Source organism: Leptidea sinapis, chromosome 4, assembly GCF_905404315.1.
Source record: "Leptidea sinapis chromosome 4, ilLepSina1.1, whole genome shotgun sequence".
NCBI classification, from domain to species: Eukaryota; Metazoa; Arthropoda; class Insecta; order Lepidoptera; family Pieridae; genus Leptidea; species Leptidea sinapis.
Window position 1 is genome coordinate 8,054,885 of NC_066268.1, and position 21,676 is coordinate 8,076,560.

Below are 21,676 nucleotides of genomic sequence, written 5' to 3' on the forward strand. Positions count from 1 at the left end.
TACTTAATTTAATATGATTATTTTCAAACTAGGATAGCACAGGGGGCGTAGCTCAGATGGTAGAGCGCTCGCTTAGCATGCGAGAGGTACCGGGATCGATACCCGGCGCCTCCAATTGAGTTTTTTTTTTAATTTTTCTTATTTCATTGAAAAGTTTTATTTATCAATTTTAAACTAACTCATAGTAAAGACATTTCTGATGCACAATTTAGATGTCCAAATAGTGTCCAGCAAGTTTCTCATCTTTATAATTGTATTTTTTCGTCATATAAATGAAACTTTATTTAGAAATTCCTAATGGATGTGCAAGTTTCGCTTTGAAGGACGCCGTGGCTTGTAAAATTAGTTTGCTAAAGAGACACAACATCTGGTGTCTTAAATACGCAACGAGTGCTTATTACGCAAGCGATGCTGTTTAGAATTTTCTATTTTTCTAGAATCCTGAGAGGCATTGCATGGTTATGGGCAGGGCGTATTTATAACTTACTATCATCATTCTCGTCTCGCCAGTTTTTCCCATAAAATAAAAGAAAACATACGTTAGAACCGATTACAGCAGACGTTATGAAAAAATAAAAAGGTAACATGTCAGAAAATTATCCTCCGAAAATAGTTAATCATTGACAAATATCAATTATGCGTTCTAAAACTACATAAATTTCATTTAATTTTATATATCGTTCGATAAACTTGAACTCACTGGTCAGGATTCTTTCATTAGGTTAGAGATTGTTATTATAATATACCTAGTCCATAATTTGAAATAGTATATTTAAAAACTTTAATATGTAACCAGAACACGCAAAAAGTTTTGCGAAAAAAGTTTTTATGTAATGAGATACTGTTCAGTTATAATTTATTTTTGAAAGGATGATTATAAGTAAAAATAGGAACGTTCGAATTTCAAATTGTTCCCTCCAAATTTGTACGAGCAAATTTTATCCAGTCATCGAGTGCTATTTAAAAATGAAGATGCGTCGGAAACATATTCGCGTAATGACTTTTCAAATTTCAAATGTCGCCTAAAAGCGAACAAAGACTTCAATTATAATAGTATTTAGCAATAAAGGTCTTTCCATAGGATAATTAATGATTTAATTAATTTAACCCTGATCGAAGTGAGAAATTTAATTTAAGAAAATGGATAGGTACTTACGCGATGCTTAGGCGAATTACCATATCAAGTGAATCTACAGATTATATCGGGAAGTGTTCAAGAAATTCCTCACGAGAATCTTCGTATGAAGAGGATAGTTTAAAGCTGGATGTCGGAAAACTTATGAAAGTATATATAAGTAATAGTTCCTTTTCCTTCTTGACTGTTGCTTCTCAATATTATATTCTTGATAATTGAGCGAAGCTGAGCGGAGCTCCCACCGGGTGACTCCAATTATTGTAGTCACCTGGTGGGAGTTTAACACAGAAATCAATTATTGATTTCTGTGTTAAATTGTTTTCGGCCATTTCTGGACCGATTTAAAAAAAATGACCTCATAGATAGCTTTCAAAATTTTGTAGGTTATTGTCGACGATAGACAAAATTTTGAATTTCGACTTGATTCAATTATTATAATATTATAATAATTAATAATAATAATAATCTATACTAATATTATAAAGCTGCAGTGTTTGTTTGTTTGAACGCGCTAATCTCTGGTACTACTGGTCCGATTTGAATGATTCTTTCAGTGTTGGGTAGTCCATTTATCGAGGAAGGCTATATGTTTTTTTTTTTCAAAATTAGGGATCCGTAATAAAATTGCTATTTTGTAACACAAGGTGTAAAATCGAAAACCTATTTTTGCGTGTGCTGCAAAAACTATTGACAATAGAAAAAAATGATGTACAATATATATATAGGCAATATTTCATTACTTATAAAATTATCGCGTGAATTATACTTTATATGGCAAAACAACGTTTGCCGGGTCAGCTAGTTATAATTAAAAACAAACATGATTTACATTTTTTTTAAATTAGCACGCGCTATTTATATTTATTTAAAAATTGAGCCGATTGATCAAGTCTTGTTTGATTAATTTCGTATTGTTTTTGTGCACAGACTTAGTTTACCTCGCTTCGCTCAAATATACGTCGCAGTGAAGCGGTATGACGAGCGACTGGCGTCCTAGTGTAATGTATGTTCATAGGCACATAAATGAATTTGCTAGAAACTGTCATAACCATAATATTAAAACCAGGAACAAACATATAATGCCTACTACTCGGCTAAGTCGAGTTAGTAAGTCTTTTGTGGTGCGATGTATATGCTTTTACAACAAGATCCCGGAAAATGTTCAAAACAAAAGTACCTATTACGTTATTCAATAGAATTGTTAAAAAAGGTTACTACCACAGACTGGGAATGGTGCGACTGCTTTCAGGCTATTAAATAATAAGTTTAATTGTACAATATTACTTTGTAAACTTATTTTTTGATGAAAAAAAAGGCCACTGAGTTTATTGCGCCCATTCTTCTCAGGTCTGAGGCATTCGTTTTGGAATGGGTGGTAGTTTTTGACTTTCATTAAGTGATCCAATCCATCCTATTTTGAATAATAATATTTATATTTGAATATTAAACCTGATTGCTTTTTAATATCTCTTTACTATTACACACTTTGTTATATTATTACTTAGCCTGTTGTTTTTACTAAGTAAAACCTAGTGATATTCTTCCCTAAGTAACTATAAGCAAGTGACCACTGGTAATAAGGTAGTTATACCTACATTGCCTTTCTCTTACCTCTCTAATTTGTCCCATAGCGTAATATACAAATCCTCTTCTCTTCGACCGATAGTGAAGCGTCAGCCCTTGCCGTGTCTCGTTCTCACAAATAAAACTCGGAGCCCTCATCCTGGGGTAGCTGAACTTGAGGTACTCGTGAAGATTGTCCAAGCCATTCAGAAAGTCTCTCATGTGTCTTCCCAGAACTGACAGTACCCTGTCATAACCGTACTGCGAGACGAAACCGACGAAGTAAACACCCATTTGGTCCATAAATTCCCTTTCAGTGATGCCAAGGACCTAGAACAAGAGATACATATACTTACTATACAAATAGACGATTCACGTTGTATAAAAACAAAGCCGAAACATGAAACATGCCACAAAATACACCATAGCTTTGACCTTTATCCACATATATTTTTTTTATGGAATAGGAGGACAAACGAGCGTACGGGTCACCTGGTGTTAAGTGATCATCGCCGCCCACATTCTCTTGCAACACCAGAGGAATCACAAGAGCGTTGCCGGCCTTTAAGGAAGGTGTACGTGCTTTTTTGAAGGTACCCATGTCGTATCGTCCCGGAAACACCGCACAAGGAAGCTCATTCCACAGCTTTGTTGTACGAGGAAGAAAGCTCCTTGAAAACCGCACTGTGGAGGACCGCAACACATCCAGATGGTGGGGATGATATTCTAACTTGTGGCGTGACGTGCGACGGTGGAATTTGGCGGCAGGAATCAGGTTAAACAGCTCTTCGGAACACTCCCCGTGATAAATGCGGTAGACAACAATGAAGCGACGTCTCTACGCAATGCCAAGTGATCCAGCCGTTCACAGAGCACTGGGTCCCGACAATTCCAGCTGCTCTGCGTTGCACGCGGTCAATATTGCCATATTTACTCCAGTTGAAATATTCTTGGAAAATAAGCAGCTATGTAAAACATTTATTCAGTTAAGGTCACGTATGTTGAATTGAAAATTCAATTTGGACAGTGAGGCCGTTTGTACACCACCACAGTCTATTACCGAAACGTCACCGAGATTACGGCGTCGACTTAGCGATAAGTACACAGATTTACTATAAAATAAAAGTGGCCAAGAAATTTAAAGATGACATTAATTATTCATTAATAGAACTTGAAGAAAGTATAGAATGTTTGTGCCTTGTGGGATAAAACGTTACGATACGTTGAACGCAGCCGTTTCCACTTTTTTTTATGGAAAAGGAGGACAAACAAACGTACACGTCACCTGGTGATAAGTGATCACCGCTACAACAAACTGACTTAACGTAAACTCTATTATATTACTTTAAATTCTCTTTGAAACTGACTGAAGTCTGAACCACTAAAATCGTCGTGGTGGAGAGATGATCGCCATCACGTCAAATTGATCTCAGCCAGAATTAATCTGGTTCTCGATGGTGGTGGAAAAACGGTCTCACAGATAACACACGTCTAAGGAAGCATTTTGCCGTTCCGCTATCAGACTGCAAATTATATTATGTCCTCTAATTGTGTGTAGTATGTCATTGGGCGCCGTAGTGAAATATTTAGGGTCAAATGTTCTTGTGGACATCGACTTGAGAAAGAAGTATTTTTCCCGTGAGCTGTCATATTATGTTTGATTAGCTCAGTTGGATCTGCAGAAAATGTACATTTTGTTAACCAAAGTACTTGGAGCGCGCAGTCCTTACATAAAACACAACAGTACCAAAGAATAAGCAATAGTGTACTAAGAACAGAGAAGTTAGAATGTCATAATTTCATCATAGCAATGCCTAGTAAAGTGGGTGAGAACAGTTAATGTTTAATAATTTCAAACATCTAGCAAATGGGGGTGTAACTCAGTGGTAGAGTGTCTGCTTCGCATGCTGAAAGTCCTGGGTTCAAATCCCAGCACCTCCAGTATAATTGATTTTTATTTTGTTTTTTTTTCATCTACTTTGATAATTAGTATTTTTTTTCCACCTCCAGTATATTGTTTTACTTTTTTTTAATATTTTGTTAACAACATGACTCTTCTTTAGCCTAACTAAATAACATTGATAGTTCTTATAAAAATACTATTAACATAATGATTACAACAATTGTTGATGGTAACTATAATATTTATTTCACGAAAATAACAAAAAAAAAGGCACGGAGGCAAAATAAATCGTGGCCCATGAGGGGATCGAACCCGCGACCTTCGCGTTATTAGCACGACGCTCTAACCAACTGAGCTAATGGGCCGATGTAAGCTGAAGTGAAATTTATGAATTTATTGGATAGTTCTATCAAGTTATATAATTTTATTTAGTCGATTCTATTGATATACCACAGATACATACTAGAAAATTATTAATAGCTTTCAATTTTGTGCTAGCTTCTTCAAAAATGTTGAATAAAATTACAAAATCAAAATTTGACATTAGAACAGGCAAAATAATTAATACTTAAAAGCTACGGAAACTTTTAAGCGAATTCAAAGAAAATCCATTAGTGGTTATGTATTACGAATAAAATCTTTTTGTTCCAAATTATGCGAGTTTGGAGTTTGATTGATTGACATGACATGAATATATTATCATTATATGATCAAATATGATTGATCGCAGTATAAATGCGAAATTGATGCAAAACGACTGATGTAAATGGTCGAACTTTCGCAGGAATTTTTTGATTTAAGCATAGAGGCATATAACTAACTGCAACATAATATAAGATATAAATGAATCAAGATTTATTCAATCAGGTTCCCATGCATCCTCTTTTACACCGAAAAGATACGGATAATGAAACTAACTTTGTTGAATAAGTAGATACGTTGTATTTACACATTTATGGATTCCATTCAAATCACTGACCTGTTTAAATACCACTGGACAGGCTATTCCTGTTTGACAGTAAATCTTGTGTGCCTATTTGAAGCGCCACTCGCGAGCGTCCAGAGAACTAATTTTGACGTATAATACAATAATTGGCTGCGAAGGAACGTACAATACTCTGAAGTATTTTTGCATTTTGAATTAATTTCGTTCGTTTTCATTTATACTTCAGTTATCAATATAATAAAGTAAAATTCTTTTTTTTTGTAAATAGTTTCCATCATCCACCACCATCTATCGATATTTGCTGAGGTGAGGCAGCGCCTAAATGGTGAATATCAAACAGGCACAAAAGCACTCTGACAGCCGCCAGTCCAGTGGTATATAGTTGAGGTCAGTGATTCAAATCTATACAAAAAACATGTATTCAACCGCACATTACTTGTTAGATATGGAGATTAGCTAACCAAAATAATATGAAAACTTCAGTACCTGCTACGAAAAGATTGAAAGAATCATACTCTATACTAAAATACAGTACAAGATTTAAATAAGAACTATAAGTATAGTATATTATTATACAAGTAAGCTAAGTTGCACATTAAAAATGAGGCTGTGGGTTAAGTTGCTCACAAGTTTCATACGCACTTTTTCCAACCCCTTGCGAAGATAAAACAAAAATGTATTGCAACTATCTTAAGCAGCTTTCGTTAGCATTATGTGCTGCATTTAATATTTCTGGGGGGTTAAATCTATTAATAATTGTTCATCTTCTGTACCAAAATTTGACTTTTTTACAATTATTTATCAAACAGCATCGAATGCGATACAAATAAAATATGAAAATTATTCAAATTAAATTTGAAAACAAAACTTATGAACGGGTCTCGAAACTGCGACCTCTCGCGTTCCGTACGAGCGCTCTTCCACCGAGCCTACAGGTCGTGGTTGAGCGGTTGCATGAACATTGAACAGGAATACAACATAAGATAATGCAAGGTCTTAAGAATGAGCAGAGTGTGGAGCTCTTATTCATTTTATATTAAAAGCCTTGTTGGTGTTGTAAATTCTCTTGTTAAAGCATCAATTTGTATATCTTCCAATAAAGGGATTTTCATGGTCCTTCCTTCCTCTATACCCATTTTTAGTGTTCCATACCGAAGAGTAAGAAGAAAAAAACAGATCCCTTACAAGATCACTTTGTTGTGCGATCGTCGTAGCCAATTATGTTTGCAATTAAATTGGCTACAATGAATACCAATCCATTGAATATTTGATTTGATTTATTAAAATCAAATATTGCCATAGTTATTTTTGCTAGTATAAAAGAGTAAGGCGTTATATTTTTGAAGAGATTTTTTTTCATATAAGTTACTTTTAACATAAATTACTTTATTAAATGATACCACAGATAAGGAATGCAGCGAGATGCCTCAGGCTATTGTTGGTGAATTGTACTGTTTTACTATTTTTTTTTAAGAACGGCTACTAAAAAAACATTTCATTTCAAATAATTCTTTTGGATTAGTTTTTATTTATTTTATGCCTCTGAAATACTTAGTTGTTTTTAAACTTTATCCGTTAAAGTTTCACTTATCTACTGCGTCCCAGTCTGGTACGAGTACACATTTTGATTATTTCGTAATTTCTTTAACAATAATTTTATAAATTAATATTTTGTTTTTACTTCAGTCAAGTCAAAGCACACTCGTTTTTTTTAATTCTCATGTTTTAAGTAAAGTTATTAGTAAATACTTAAATGATTTTAAAAATTAATGTACCTCTTGAGACTTCTTCGCGAGTCGTGCGATGAGGTATTCAGGGTACACCTGATGCACGGAAAACGATGGTTGTTCGACCCCGGCCTGTCTCCGGATATCCTCCCAACGTTCCTCGCCGTAGGTCTGTCGGATGTACTCAGCCATATTCTCTAGCAGTAGCCCGTACATTGTAGTATCTGAAATTATAATAAGAGTTTTATTTTGAGGAACACATCTAAGCTTTTGCCAGTGGTAGACTCCTTTGCACAGGATGCCGGCTAGATTATGGGTACCACAACGACGCCTATTTATGACGTGAAGCAATAAAGTGTAAGCATTACTGTGTTTCGGTCTGAAGGGCGCCGTAGTTAATGAAATTATTGGGCAAATGGGACTTAACCTCTTATGTCTCAAGGTGACCAGTTCTTGGAAAATTAACTTATGCGTATACCACCCTGTATATACATAAAATTATTAAGAATATATTGAGATGCAACAATTAATATGTTTATTTCTTTAAAAATTTATCTTAATATGTCTAATAGAACCAAGGTATTCATTACTTAATAGCGCAAATAGCACTCTTCTGCAGCACCAAGATTATTAAATATTATGTTGATGCAATTCGAGCATTTTTACAATTATTATACTCTAAATCTAATCGCACAAATTAACAGTTACTGTTTACGGTTAGGTATTTAAAAGCCTTGAGATTAAAAGGCATAAAACGCATTTATTTTCTCAAAATTAATTCCTTTAGAATTATTTTTGATGTCACTTCTAACAGCATCTCTCCCAGCATTCTTTTTTACGCTCTTTTTAATAAAATATAATTTGTGTTAATATAAGTGTTAGTTAGCAATTTTTATCGGTTGCAGAAACTTAAGAGATTGAAAAAAACTGCAATAAACTAAATCCACTAAAGCAATATTGACGCTAGTAAAATCTCATAAATACATTTAATTACCGCCTCCGCACATATTACAGGGATTTGTTAGTGGGACTTAGCTTCGTACGAAATTTCTTCGGTCAGGAGAACTCGTAATTCAAAGACTTTAGTGCCAGTTAATTAAGCATAGGTACTTGCCTTAATATAAATCTACAAAATTGTAGATTGTTGTTCAAAGCTCCTTGCGGTCAACAGAAGTATTTCATAGAACTTTTCAAGTACTAAATAGCTTTTCGCAAAATCCTAAATTATGATTCTGATGACGCATTAACGAAATGAAAAATTGCTTGTATTTGGATTTTTTTGTTTGTTGTGTGTGTTTTCCGTTGGACTTAATGGTCTCGTTGATTGCAATGCTTTAAAACATTATAAATGATATTATGAACATGATATTATATAATATATGCAAAGCTTCCGAACTTTCGTAATGCTTCGTGGGTACATGCTAAATATTTAGCACTTAGTTCATGTTGATTTTCTTAGTTCATATTCATTGTATTTAAAAGAATTTTTAAAAAGCCTTTGTGTGGTAAAGGTTATATTTTATTATAATATAAATAATTTTCTTAATGATACTACAGACTGGAAATGGAGCAAACACCCTCAGGCTATTTAATGTTTATTGTACGATATTAAAAAAAGAAACCCGCTGAAGTATCTTGCGCCCGTTCTTCTCAGGTCTGAGGCACACTAATTTGAATGAGTGGTAGTTTGTGACGTTCAGTAAGTGATTTTAAATCCTATTTTGAATAAAAATATTTGAATTTGAATATAAATACCTAATACAGTACGAATTTTGCTGTCATGTACTTTTTGTATCAAAGACCTTCACGAAAATCGTCACAGAGATTATGTATTGCACATCTGAAATCTGAATTTACTGAACCAGGAATAAACACGAACAAGATAAAAGTGAAGAGATACACCGAGTCCGAACTTCGAGTCTACTTAAGAGACGCTACTGTTGTTGCCTCCTTTTTCCCTTTAATGTCCCTGACATAGACCGTGAAGGCCTACGTCCTATGTCGCTGTTAAAGCCTTTATGGCTGACAGCAAAGAGGAGTTTTTAGTCGGTAGGGGTATCCGCGTAAGCCCAACATATGGGCCCCATTTAAAGGTGTGTGATAAATACTGTCACGGTGATTTTATCATATCTGCCATTCTTTAATGTCACAGTGACCTATCCCAAAGTAACAACGTTCCAAAATCACAGCTGTCAAAAGCTGTTAATAAGTGAAATTAGTTTCATTCGCTATTTTGTAGTTACCGAGTATGTAGAGAGACAGAGTCATGGTGATTTTTCACGGTGACTTTTATAGAACTGTAACGACAGTCACGGTGATAGTAAAATAACGTTTTTCCCCATCACTAGCCCCATTTCGGGGTCTTAATACGTGAATGTACTTTCCTACTCTCAACATAAAATATGCTTCATCGCTAAATGTCAATTGAAGTCTCTGGCAACTTTCTATTAAATATTAAATATTTATCTTCTCTATTAGGTCTTATGTTTCCTAAATATTGGATTTCACGCAAAGAAATGTACCACAAAATGTCGTCGGGAACCTAATGTTTTACTGTATTTGATCTCAAAGTGTAAATAGCGTGGAATTCCCCACCGACTATTTACCTGCTCTTACAGTGGAAATTGCATTCCGATCTCTACCTAGCTACAAAGGTGCAAACGAAAAGTCATTGTATCCACAATTTTTACCAAGCAATGTGTTAATCTGGATCGGTTTAAATTAAACATCCAATGTTATTCCACTAAAAATTTGAAGACGGTTCACTTAAAAACCGATTTATCGGATAAATATATAAAAATAATTAACATTGAGACTATGAATTACAAGAGGGGAAAGTACTCTAAATTGGAGATATTTTCGCTGCCTTACATAACTTTCGTTTAGAATATCTTTCGACTTGATAATATACGACGCTCGTTTATATTTCATTTGTCAGCTCTCGTTGAGTTCATAAAGACTGCGTATAAAAATATTAGAGTGATATAATTATATGAAGATAATACAGGATGTTGTAGTAAAAACAAAAAACGCACACCTTATTTTCCAGAAGTAAATTACTCAGGGCTATGGACTGTGTAATAATAAACATGACTGCAGTGATTTAGTCCGTAATCTAAACTACATGGTCCCAAGGGTTGTAAATCAACGCCAAGTGCGAAAACGTCCCCTCTTTGCAAACGCTTTCCTCTGCTATATATATATAACTATATATATATAGTTAGCACATACAATGAAATATTTTCCGATATTGATATTTTAGGCCTATCAGGCTCATTGAAATAGCACCATGTTTAAACGAGCAATTCTTGTATATATAATATATATAATCTGAATTTTGGATACGGCTCAAACGAATTTAATGAAATTTAGTATACAGGTAGTTTCGGGGGCGAGAAATCGATCTAGCAAGTCAAGTTTCAATTTTAAAAATATAGTTTTATCAGTATTTTGATGACAAACAGCTACAATAACATTAGAAAACAAAGGTGTATTTCGCCACTTTATAAAAGACTATAATAGCTCAGATGGGACATTGGGTGATCCGAAAAGCAGAAGACACCGGTTCCAATCCAGAATATGGGACCATATATTTTTTTTTGTTCAAGTTTTGTACATTCTTACAAATCTGAGCAAGGCTGGGTCGTCCGGATAATACTATATTATGTAAGCAATGTATGTATGTAATATTTTAATTACTGTGTTATTAGTCTTCTGTTCTTGTTTTAGTTTTTTTTTTACTCTTATGTTTTAGTTTAGATTATGCACGTAGTACTAATTCATTCTGTTTTTCTAATATAATTATTTAGTGTGTAATTAATGTAGTTTTATGTCTCAAATAATACTATGAATAATACTTTCACGTCATACTCGTCTAATATCAAAATAAACACAATACAAAGCTTTTATTCAGGCTGTCCCAAAATTCAACATCAAGCCGCGAATGTAAGACGTAGCTTGTCACGTACACTAAACTTATATTCTTGGCCTGTTTTTATCGGTTGTCTAACAACAAGATATTCTATTAAGACGTATAAATTATCTAAGTACAAAGTATTTATTTATTTATTAATGCCTATTACAATATAAAACTATTTAATAATTAATTTACTTATTATAATTTACATATCATCCTATTGGTGGTAAAACGCCTCCCCTATCTTCTTCCATTCGTTCTTGTTATTTTCTGTGCGGGACTATCTATAGCACTAAACCTTAGCAACAGTAATATACTTTGTACTAAATCACATTGTGTTAGATGTTAACCTAAAAATAAATAAATAAAAGACCCATGTTAGTATTGATATTCATTCAGTATCAACAGCTGTTAATTTTGAAATTTAAAACAAACATAAATTTGATTGGTGTTAAAGGGCATTTATTTTCTCAAAATTGATTTCTTTAATATTACTTTTAATGTTAAAATGGTTAACAAATGGCGCTCTGAAAGAGAAGCCGAGAGACTCTCCCAGCATTCTTTTTGCTATCTTTTTAACAAAATGTACAATATTTTACTGTCATTGTCATTGCTATAAAATAATCATAATCTAATCCCAGGCTGTCCGGTCACTTATGTATTCAGCTGTGGAGTGTAGGATTTGTTACAGGGCCATTTTTTTTATAAAACATTTAAATTTATTTATAGATAATGCCTGAACAGTGACTGGGACTTTATTTTAAAAGTGTATACATATATTTACCTTTAAAACTATTATGAATGAAAAATATAAGATACAAAATTCGTATGATTATATTTAGATAATCAGGTAATTTAGTAAATAATAATATTCGCTTGATGTTAGCGAGGATTTAAGCCAACTAAGTACACATCATGTTTGATACATGAAGATTAGCTTTCACATGCCTATCTCCTTGATGTTCGAAGTCTGGAGAGCAAATTACCTTCGCTTTAAATTTCATAATATTTCGATATTACGGGAATTATCAATAAACCTTGCAAATGGAGTCTGCGCATTATGAAAGTACTTTTTGGCTTTAATTTTGAGTTTATATACAGGATGAGATTATTATTATTATGTCATTATTTTTGCACGAGATCGAATCAGAATTGAGGAGAATCGTAGGAGAACCAAAGTGACTAAAAGCCAAATGATTGCGAAACTGAAGTGGCAGTGGGCAAGGCACAAAGTTCGACGGACAGATTGCCGTTGGGGCAGTAAAGTCCTCGAATGGCGACGATGTACTGGAAGCACAGGTACCCCCACAAGATGGACCGACGATCTGGTTAAGATAAGAGGGCAGCCCAGGACCGTTCGTGTCGTGTAAATCTTTGGGGGAGGCCTTTATCCAGCAGTTGACGTTTTCTGGCTGATGATGATGATACAGGGCAGACCACAAGTAAAATCATAGTTAAGCACCTATTGGCATTTACCGGAGCGAATATTTCAGTTTAAAAAAGCTGCCAAGTGTGAGTCGGACTCGCCCATGAAGGGTTCTGTAGCAGCCAGTAACAGAATATAAAAGTTAGATAGAAAGGAAGATGATATTAAATTATTTAAATCTGTGCTTCAAAATCATTCAGTGCAAATGAGCTCTCATCATTTATACGTATTAAAAAAAACTGCTTAGTAAATCTCGTTCAAACCGATTTTCGGTGAAAGTTTACTTGGAATTGCCAATCAAACATCATATATTTTTTTTGGTTTCATCATTCTCTTATTATTAAACGGAACCCTAGATTCGTCATGTCGGTCTGTCTGTCCGTCCGTATGTCATAACCACTTTTTTACAAAATAATAAGAACTGTACTGTTGAAACTTGGTAAGTAGGTGTATTCTGTAAACCGCATTAAGATTGTTACACAAAAATAGAGAAAAAAAAACATTAAATTTTGGTGGTTCACCATACTTAGAACTGAGACTCAAAACTTCTTTTCATCAAACCCATACGTGTGGGGTATCTATGGATGGCTCTTCAATTGATATTGAGGTTTCTAATATTATTATTTTTCTAAAGTGAATAGTTTAGCGCCAGAGACAGTAGTTTTTTTAATACGTCTTAAATAATTAAAAAAAAAATACACTATTATTAAAACATCGATCAAAGTTACAACGAACTACAAGAACTTTTATATTATGTTACTTGCTGCTACGGAACCCTTCATGGGTGAGTCCAACCCGCACTTGGCCGCATTTTTTTATTTATGCATGAGCAGGTACACAAAGTACCAATAAGCGACGTTTTATGTGTTAATTTCAATCTCCGTGCGTCAATGGTTGTTTAGTGAGTATTGTGTACGTGGTAAGGTTTTATATTGATATATTAGGTACATCATGCAATCGTATATAAATAATCGGATAGTCATACTCATAACCATAATGTTAACACTACGAACAAACACAAACTTATAATGCTTACTACTCAGCTAAGTCGAGTTAGTAAGTCTTTTGCGGGCGATGTACACACATCAACAAAATTTAGGGATATTTTATATTTCATTGAATAACTAAAAATCTATGAAGAATTTTCTAATATACTAAATGGAAGAATGAAAGGCTATTTTATGATCTTTTGTAATAAAAAATAAAAAAAATATTTTGTGATTATTTTGTTTTAACTAAAATTATTATTTTTTTAATTGCCTTAGGGCATTTAAAAAAATAATAATGAAAATTAGTTTGAAAAAAAAAACTTTTTTTCTTCTTCTTAAAAGACTTTAAATTTTAATTAATTTATATTATTAATATAATTATATTATAATTATATAATTATGAAAATCTTATTAAATATAATTATTAATAATCAGTATTGCCATCTCTCACATTAATTACACACCGACATCGATTGTTCATACTAAAAATTTAATTGTCAATGTCTTGCTGCGGTATGAGGTCCCATGTACTTTGCAAGTATTCGAGAAGATGTTGTTCTGTCGTCAAATTTGGCGGGAAATATCTTAAAGCCTTTCGTTGTAACATGTCCCAGGTATGCTCGATAGGATTTAAGGCGACTGTGCAGGCCAATCCAAAACTTGGATGTCATGGTCTCGGAGAGCGGCCGACACCAGCCACGCGGTATGGGAAGGAGCATTATCGTGCATGAGTACAAATTCTTGGCCCATTTGAATTCTGTGTGGGACAATCACAGTCTCTACTACCTCCTTGTTATATTTTCGTGCAGTCATGCTACATTGGACCCAAACAAGTTGTGTTCGTCCGCCGAGACGAATTATTCTATGTATGTGTATGAGTCGACCCCCTGAGGGTGCCGTAGGCGGCTACCTCTCTCTGGAGTTCTCCAAACGCGTGTTCTTCACGAATCCGGTTGAAACCCAAACCGGGACTCATCGGTGAACAGCACCAAAGACCATTGTTCGTTACTCCATGGTAAATGCTCCCGAGTCCACTAAAGCCGCCGACCGCGATTGCCACGTCGCAACGCTGGAACACGTAGCTGTCTACGAGCACGAAGACCAACTTCATGCAACCTTCTACGCACGGTTTGGTCGCTCACCAGCAGCTGGTGGTCCGCCTGGAGCCTTTGTACTAGTTGCATCGGTGTGATATTGGGTTGTCTTCTGGCAGTTATTTGAAGAAAGCGATCCTGTCTCTGCGAAGTAGCACGATATCTACCCGTGTGCCGTTCAGCCACATCCCCAGTACTGCGATAACGTGACCACAACCTTGATATCAAGTTTTGGCTGGTGTGTAGAAACTCAGCCACAACGCGTTGAATAGCACCATTTTCTAACATGCCCACTACTCGTAACATTTCATCCCGACCAAATGACGTCGTGACATGACTCTTAAAGCTCACACGGCACGTTATATTCAAAAATAAAAGCAATAAAATCCCTTTTTATCAATTAAATTATTAAAACAGTTTTAATTTCCCATAACGTAACGAATTACTAATAGTTTTGTCGCCGTATTTTGTTTGTTCTTGTTTTTTTTTATTTTTAAACTTTGAAAATAGAATAAAAGAGGTTTCAATGTGTATATATAAACTTTTTAAGCAAACTTTAATAAATTATAAAGTGGATAATAATTTAGAATTAATAAATATCCCTAGATTCTGTTGAAGTGTGTATATACTTTTACAAGATCCCAGAAAATGTTCAAAACAAATGTTTTACGAAATTCAAAAGAATTGTTAAAAAACGTTTCTGTGGTAAAGGTTAAAATAAAATAAATGATTTTCTTAATAATACCACTGATTGGGAATGGAGTGACCGCCCTCAGGCTAAAAAATAATGTTTTTTTTGTACGATTTTACCTTGTACGTGTCACCTGGTGTTAAGTGATCACCGCCGTCCACATTCTCCTGCAATGCCGGAGGAATCACAGGATCATTGCTGGCTTTTAAGAAAGGTGTTCCTACTTTTTTTGAAGATATAGGAAGCTCCTTCCACAGCTTTGTTATTACGTGGAAGAATGTTCCTTGAAAACCGCACAGTGGAGAAATGCCACACATCCAGATGGTGGGGATGATATCTTAATTTGTGGTGAGGAATCAGGTGAAACAGCTCTTCGGAACACTCCCCGTGATAAATGCATTACAAGACACACAGTGCAGCGACGTCTACGCAACGCCAAGTGATGAAGCCGTTCACAGAGCACTGGGTCCCCGACAAGTCAAGCAAGTCTGCGTTGCACGTGGTCAAATGGTTCAAGCTGATACTGGGCTGCGTCAGACCAGACATGGCAGCATCTGTGGTCCTTTTCAATAAAAAACTGATCCATGATCTATACATTCAAAAAGGTTTCCTTAAACCTGTGTTTGTGAAAACTTTTATATTATCTATATTGAATAATCTTCCCCTATAAAACAAAAACTAAGTCACTTTATAAATCAAATCACTGCCAATAAGGTTAAACAACAAGCAAAAAACCGTCTCTAAGGTGAAATAAATCCAATATATCGACATTACGAAGGTTATATATAGACGGGTGGGGGTATTAAGCGTTCTTAATACTAGACGCACAACAAGGCAATATATCTTTGAGGGATGATTGTTCAAAACAAAGATACAAATGGTTTCATTACTTACTCGCCAAAAAGTCGTCGTCATAATATTGAATAATAATTGAAAATCTGTTTAAGCCTTTCATACCATACCCCATATGTTAACTGAATTAAAATTTGACCCTGTTTTTTATTATTTAATTACGAATTTATAGTTTTTAGACTTTTACCTGTTTGTTCTAGGTCAACGGAAAATACTCTATAAAGTTAAATTCCCATGAGAGTCATGTCTGAATTCATTAGAGTCATTATTTTGAATTTTTCATAGCTTTAAGCGAGATTAAGGGTCTTGACAGACAGACGGCTGGACGTAAAACGTAGCATTTTTTCCGTTGCGGTAAGGAGCCCTATATATATACCCTGTATAGTGGTGCCTGCTATAGGAATAGCGTGGACTTAGATCTTTCTCGGTATATCAAAATGAGACTAGGTTCGATAATTCCCTGCGTGCGTGAAACCGCAACCAATGTTAATATGCCTCTATAATCTTGCCTCTTAGATTAAGGATTGGTCTCCGCTGCGCTCCAACTAGATACCGCAGACGTAGTTGCAAAGTGCAGCAACTAATACTACGCCCAAGTGGGCGTACACGAGCCAGTTTCGAGCAGCGTGTGACGTTGAAGTGCCACATGTTCTGTTAAACTTTGCTAATAATTGAAACTAAAATGCCGGTTGCGTAGTAAAACGTTGTCAAAATAATACTACAAAAAACAATAAAGACACTGGGATCACGTTCCATCAGTAAGTATTTTGTATTTTACTAATTTCAATGTAAGATAACACGAAGCGTATGATACAAAATTTGAAAAATGCCATTGAGTGTCAACATGCAGATACACAAGCATCTTATAGTTGCCGTAATAAAAAGATATTGTTCTTAGGTAGTGCGGTATCTAGTTGGAGCGCAGCTGAGACCAATCCTTAATCTAAGACTTATGCAAATATTCTAAGGAAATTTTAAGTGATGAACCTTTTAAAAAAATCCGATTTTAATAAGTATTTACGTTTACAACTGCTGGTGATAAATTGATGAAATAAACAAGGTAAGAAGTCATTACAAAAACATATTTAATAATTAAATTCACGAAAACAATTTTTCTTTCTCATTTCGTATTCCTTGCCAGTGCTTGTTATAATGGGATTTTATATTCTCGGGAATTGAAAACTTAGAGCGCTGAAGCTAAAAGTTTGCTGGCTGTTTCTAATATGACATAATCAATTCTACCGTTGAATTTTAATATCATTGGTTACTAGTAACTCGCCGCGACTTCATCTCAGAAAATTTTATCGTTATAAGTATTTGAATCTGAATTGCATTGATTTATATAGCACTACATTACTATCTGTGGCTAGATACGATAGACCTTAGATCTATTTTATCCGTCTAGATAGACTATAACAGTTGTGAAAACGTTGAGTTCAGAATTAACGTCTATTTTTGGCAATTCACGCACACTACCACAAAGTGCCATACAAATTGCTAGTGTAAGACGTAGCTTATCACGCACACTAAACTAATATTCCTGGCCTGCTTTTATCGGTTGTCTCACAGCAAGAGACTCTATCTAGACGTATAAATTATATAAAACTGAAACCATGATTGTTTATAATTTATATTTCTTTGGAATAGGAGGAGAAACGAGCGTACCTGGTGTTAAGTGATCACCACCGCAGCCGTCCTCATTCTCTTGCAACACCAGAGTTGTTTATAATAAGAAAGTAACATGGGGTGTTTATATTTAATTCCTTTCACTGTATTAATATTGTAAGAGGGTGCGCGCGTTTAAAATAAGATAAATAAATAAATCTATAAACAGGCCCATCTAATATATCTAAATAAAATACTTATAGAAGTATAGACTTCTATATCGTTACAAAACAAAAATGCTTAAAAAAGAACTATTCCTCGTGTTATTTTACGTTTGTAGATCAACAATATTTTAATAAGGAAGGTATTAAACACAACCACTGAAAATAATACCGCATAATTTACTTAGATAATGTTTTTTTTTTAAACAATTAGAACGAAATGTTTTTATTTTACAACTTATGCATATTGAAAGGACTATGTCGAAATCCATCCCAAAACTGATGAACATGGGACTAACACCATAATTATTTAAAAAAAATATTCTATTAGTAGCAAATATTTGTATCAGACGGACACTTATGATACAAAGCGTGTATTTAAAAAGAATTGTTTGTACCTGACGAATTATAATGAAGACCAACATATTTCACCCATAGTTTAAATACAATCATATTATCTTACCAGTGGGAGGCTCCTTTGCAACAGATGCCGGCTAGATTATGGGTACCACAACGGCGCCTATTTCTGCAGTAAAGCAGTAATATGTAAACATTATTGTTTCGGTCTGAAGGCCGCCGTAGCTAGTTAAATTACTGGGCAAATGAGACTTAACATCATGTGTCTCAAGGTGACGAGCACAATTGTAGTGCTCCTCAGAATTTTTGGGTTTTTCAAGAATCCTGATCGGAACTGCATTGTAATGGTTCTATATTTACTCAGATTGGTTGCAAAATGCTTTGATTTCAGTATAGTATACATTACATTAGCCTACGTTTACCCTACTACTTACCCTACATTAGTAGGTACTAATACTATTGTTTGATTGCTTTGTTAGTCATTATACAAGTATTTACTAAGGTAAAGTACTTACAATAGTGTAAATTGTTATAATATTCACTGCTCAATTATAACCTCAAAATCTGATACATTTTTTTAAATGATGCGATATCCTTAAGTGTCCGATTTATAATAAAGTGTGAAAAAAATCTGTAGGTGATTTAACATATTTGAAGCATATTTTAATTGCTGACGGTGCTGGGGCGAATTATGTATGAATCGTACATGATTCGATACAGTATGGACACAGAACAGGTCATTTATTTATTTGATTCTTAATGGTTGAGTTTCAGTAGACATATGAGTAACAAGAGGCTTATGGTAGCTGGTTTATAATATAAATGGCCTAATTGACCAAGTAACGTCAGGGTGTCGAATTTGCGTGATGGTTTGCGCAAGTTTTAGTACCGCAGACTCCCGCTACATGGCCAACAGCGCCAAACAGGCGCAAAAGCACTTTGACAGCCGCCAGTCCCGTGGTATATGGCAGAGGTCAGTGATTCTAAGTCTGTGTTGCAAACTAAACAAGCCTTTATTACTAATGCAAGTCTTATGCGGTACAAACTATTGCCGAAATGCGTATGATATATTAATTCAAGTTGACACATTGCTAAACTTGATCCGTGTGTCCGTTATCCCTCGGTTATTTTTAAACAGCCTCGATACTCACTGTTTGATATTCTGTGACACTTTCGCTATTGTTTCTTAAAGGGTTTGTGGACGTGAGCATTTTTTGATTACGCTAAACACCATATTGGTGTTTCGGAGGTGATTTATTATGAAAGTTTCTAACCGACTTCAAAACGGAGGAGTTACTTGAGACATTTGTATTCCTTAAGTTTTTAATATTGGTATGATATTGTTTTAGCTTTTTTCATTTAAAGGGAAAATAATATGTTCTCAAATTAGTCCAATTTTTGGCAATGGAAGGCTTTTTTCTGTCAAGTAGTAATTTGCAAGCATTATTGTGTTTCGGTTTGTAAGGCGCCGTAGCTAGTGTAAGATCCCACATGGTGAAAGATATTTGAATTGATTAAGTATGTTATTTTTGTAATTTTTTTTGAAGATGAAAGAGGAGGATTAACGAGCATACCTGATGGTAGGTAATCACCGCAGCCCATACTCTAACACCAGAGGAATCACAAGAGCGTTGTCGAGCTTATATAGCATCCAATAAACGTAAATATGAATTCGACAACCGAAAAAACATTGATACGTGGCGGGCGAGATTCGAACCGTGGGCTTTGTAGTGAGAGTCAACGGTTCAACCTATTGCGACACCGACGCATCTTTCTCTATCACAAAGAAATATAAAAAAAATGAAATCGTTTCCCTTTAAAGTATTTGTAATTATACTATAATGTATATTCAGAGGTTTTCAAGTTCTATTTTTTTATTAGTTTTCATTATTTAAAGATAACGTGGATTTGTTTTCAGCCATGAACTTGAATTATCTCTGGGCGAAGTTTCCTAATGGGTTTTATATAAATTTTATTTACTTAAATAGTTACAGAAAAATACTTAAGCTAACAATGCCGCGCAAAACTTTTTATACAGTTTGGATGCATGATCAAGTCTCCTGCAGCACGCAATTAATAATAGAAATTTCAATTTCGTTATAAATTTCCTTTTTTTCGTTTCTTGCTGGAAAAAGGAGAGGCTTTATGTCCAGATGATTGCGGTTAAAGTACAGTAGATTATGGGTACTACATATCTGCCGTGTAGCAGTAATATGTAAGCATTACTGTTTTTTGGTCTGAAGGGCGCCGTAGCTAGTGCAATTACTAGGCAAATGAGACTTGACATGTTATGTCTCAATGCGACGAGAGCAGTTGTAGTGCCGTTCGGAATTTTTGGGTTTTTCAATAAACTTGAGCGGCGCTGAATTGTAATGGCCGGGCGTATCAATTACCATCAGCTGAACGTCCTGATCGTCTCGTCCCTTAAAAAAACTGAAATTTTTCATATAGACTAAAGCCATTCTTCGTATAATGGTATATATTTGGTGGTATGTGGTCACCGCGGCCCATAGCCTTCCTAACACCAGAGGAACAAGAGTATTGCGACCACGAACGTGCATATTAATTTGAAAACCAAAAACATATTACATCGCAGGCGAGGATCGAAACGGGGGCAGCGCTCTGCCATATTCTGAAATCTAGAATAAATAGAATAAAGTATAGGTATTTCCTAAGTGTATCAAGATAACATTCTTGAGAAGGTAGTGAAGCACCTTTACATTAAAATGTTCAATAACCAAGAATGGTCCTTCCAGCAAGACTCGGCACCCTATCATAAAGCTCGGTCTACGGAGTCTTGATTGGAAACGAACGTTTGGGACTTCATTAGAGCTGAAGACTGGCCGTCTAGTCCCGAGTAGACTAGTTTTAGAATGTACGGCTTGCTCTAAACGCCATGATAATTTGGAGTCTCTAAAACAATCCGTACGATTGGCAGTGAAGAATATTCGCATGGAAAGAGTGCGTACTTCTATTTGTTAACTGGCCTCAACGTTTAAAGGACTGTATTGCAGCCAATGGATACCACTTCGAATAAGCTTTTTATATTTTAAATTGTTTTATATTAATGTATTAAACTCTCACACTGTAAAGTAATAAATGTTATTTGCAATAGATTTTTTTTTCTTTGTTTCAGTATTTATTGCAAGACTAAGTATATTATTTACAAATGGCCGATACACACGAAGTAAATACCTATCTCATTTCGCGAATTTGAAATGCGGAGCATGTATCAGTCGCAGACAATGGCT

The 21,676-nt window shown here is 34.7% G+C and overlaps 1 protein-coding gene and 3 non-coding genes across 4 annotated transcripts in view; 2 read left to right on the forward strand and 2 right to left on the reverse strand.

Annotated features, from left to right (window-relative positions):
- The window catches only part of LOC126979701 (soluble guanylate cyclase 88E), a 104,342-nt gene that overhangs the window by 20,900 nt on the left and 61,766 nt on the right, over window positions 1-21,676 (reverse strand). Inside the window, exons 2-3 of the mRNA XM_050829163.1 lie at window positions 7,323-7,498; window positions 2,747-3,028 (exon numbers count right to left, since the gene is read on the reverse strand). Of these exons, the coding sequence (XP_050685120.1) occupies window positions 2,747-3,028; window positions 7,323-7,490 (450 nt within the window). The 5' untranslated portion in view covers window positions 7,491-7,498. The remainder of the gene's footprint in view (window positions 1-2,746; window positions 3,029-7,322; window positions 7,499-21,676) is intronic.
- Trnaa-agc (transfer RNA alanine (anticodon AGC)) lies at window positions 42-114 on the forward strand. The gene has a single exon. It is a non-coding gene; the product is annotated as a tRNA-Ala (tRNA).
- On the forward strand, window positions 4,568-4,639 carry Trnaa-cgc (transfer RNA alanine (anticodon CGC)). Its single transcript has one exon. It is a non-coding gene; the product is annotated as a tRNA-Ala (tRNA).
- Window positions 4,893-4,966, reverse strand: Trnai-aau (transfer RNA isoleucine (anticodon AAU)). The gene has a single exon. It is a non-coding gene; the product is annotated as a tRNA-Ile (tRNA).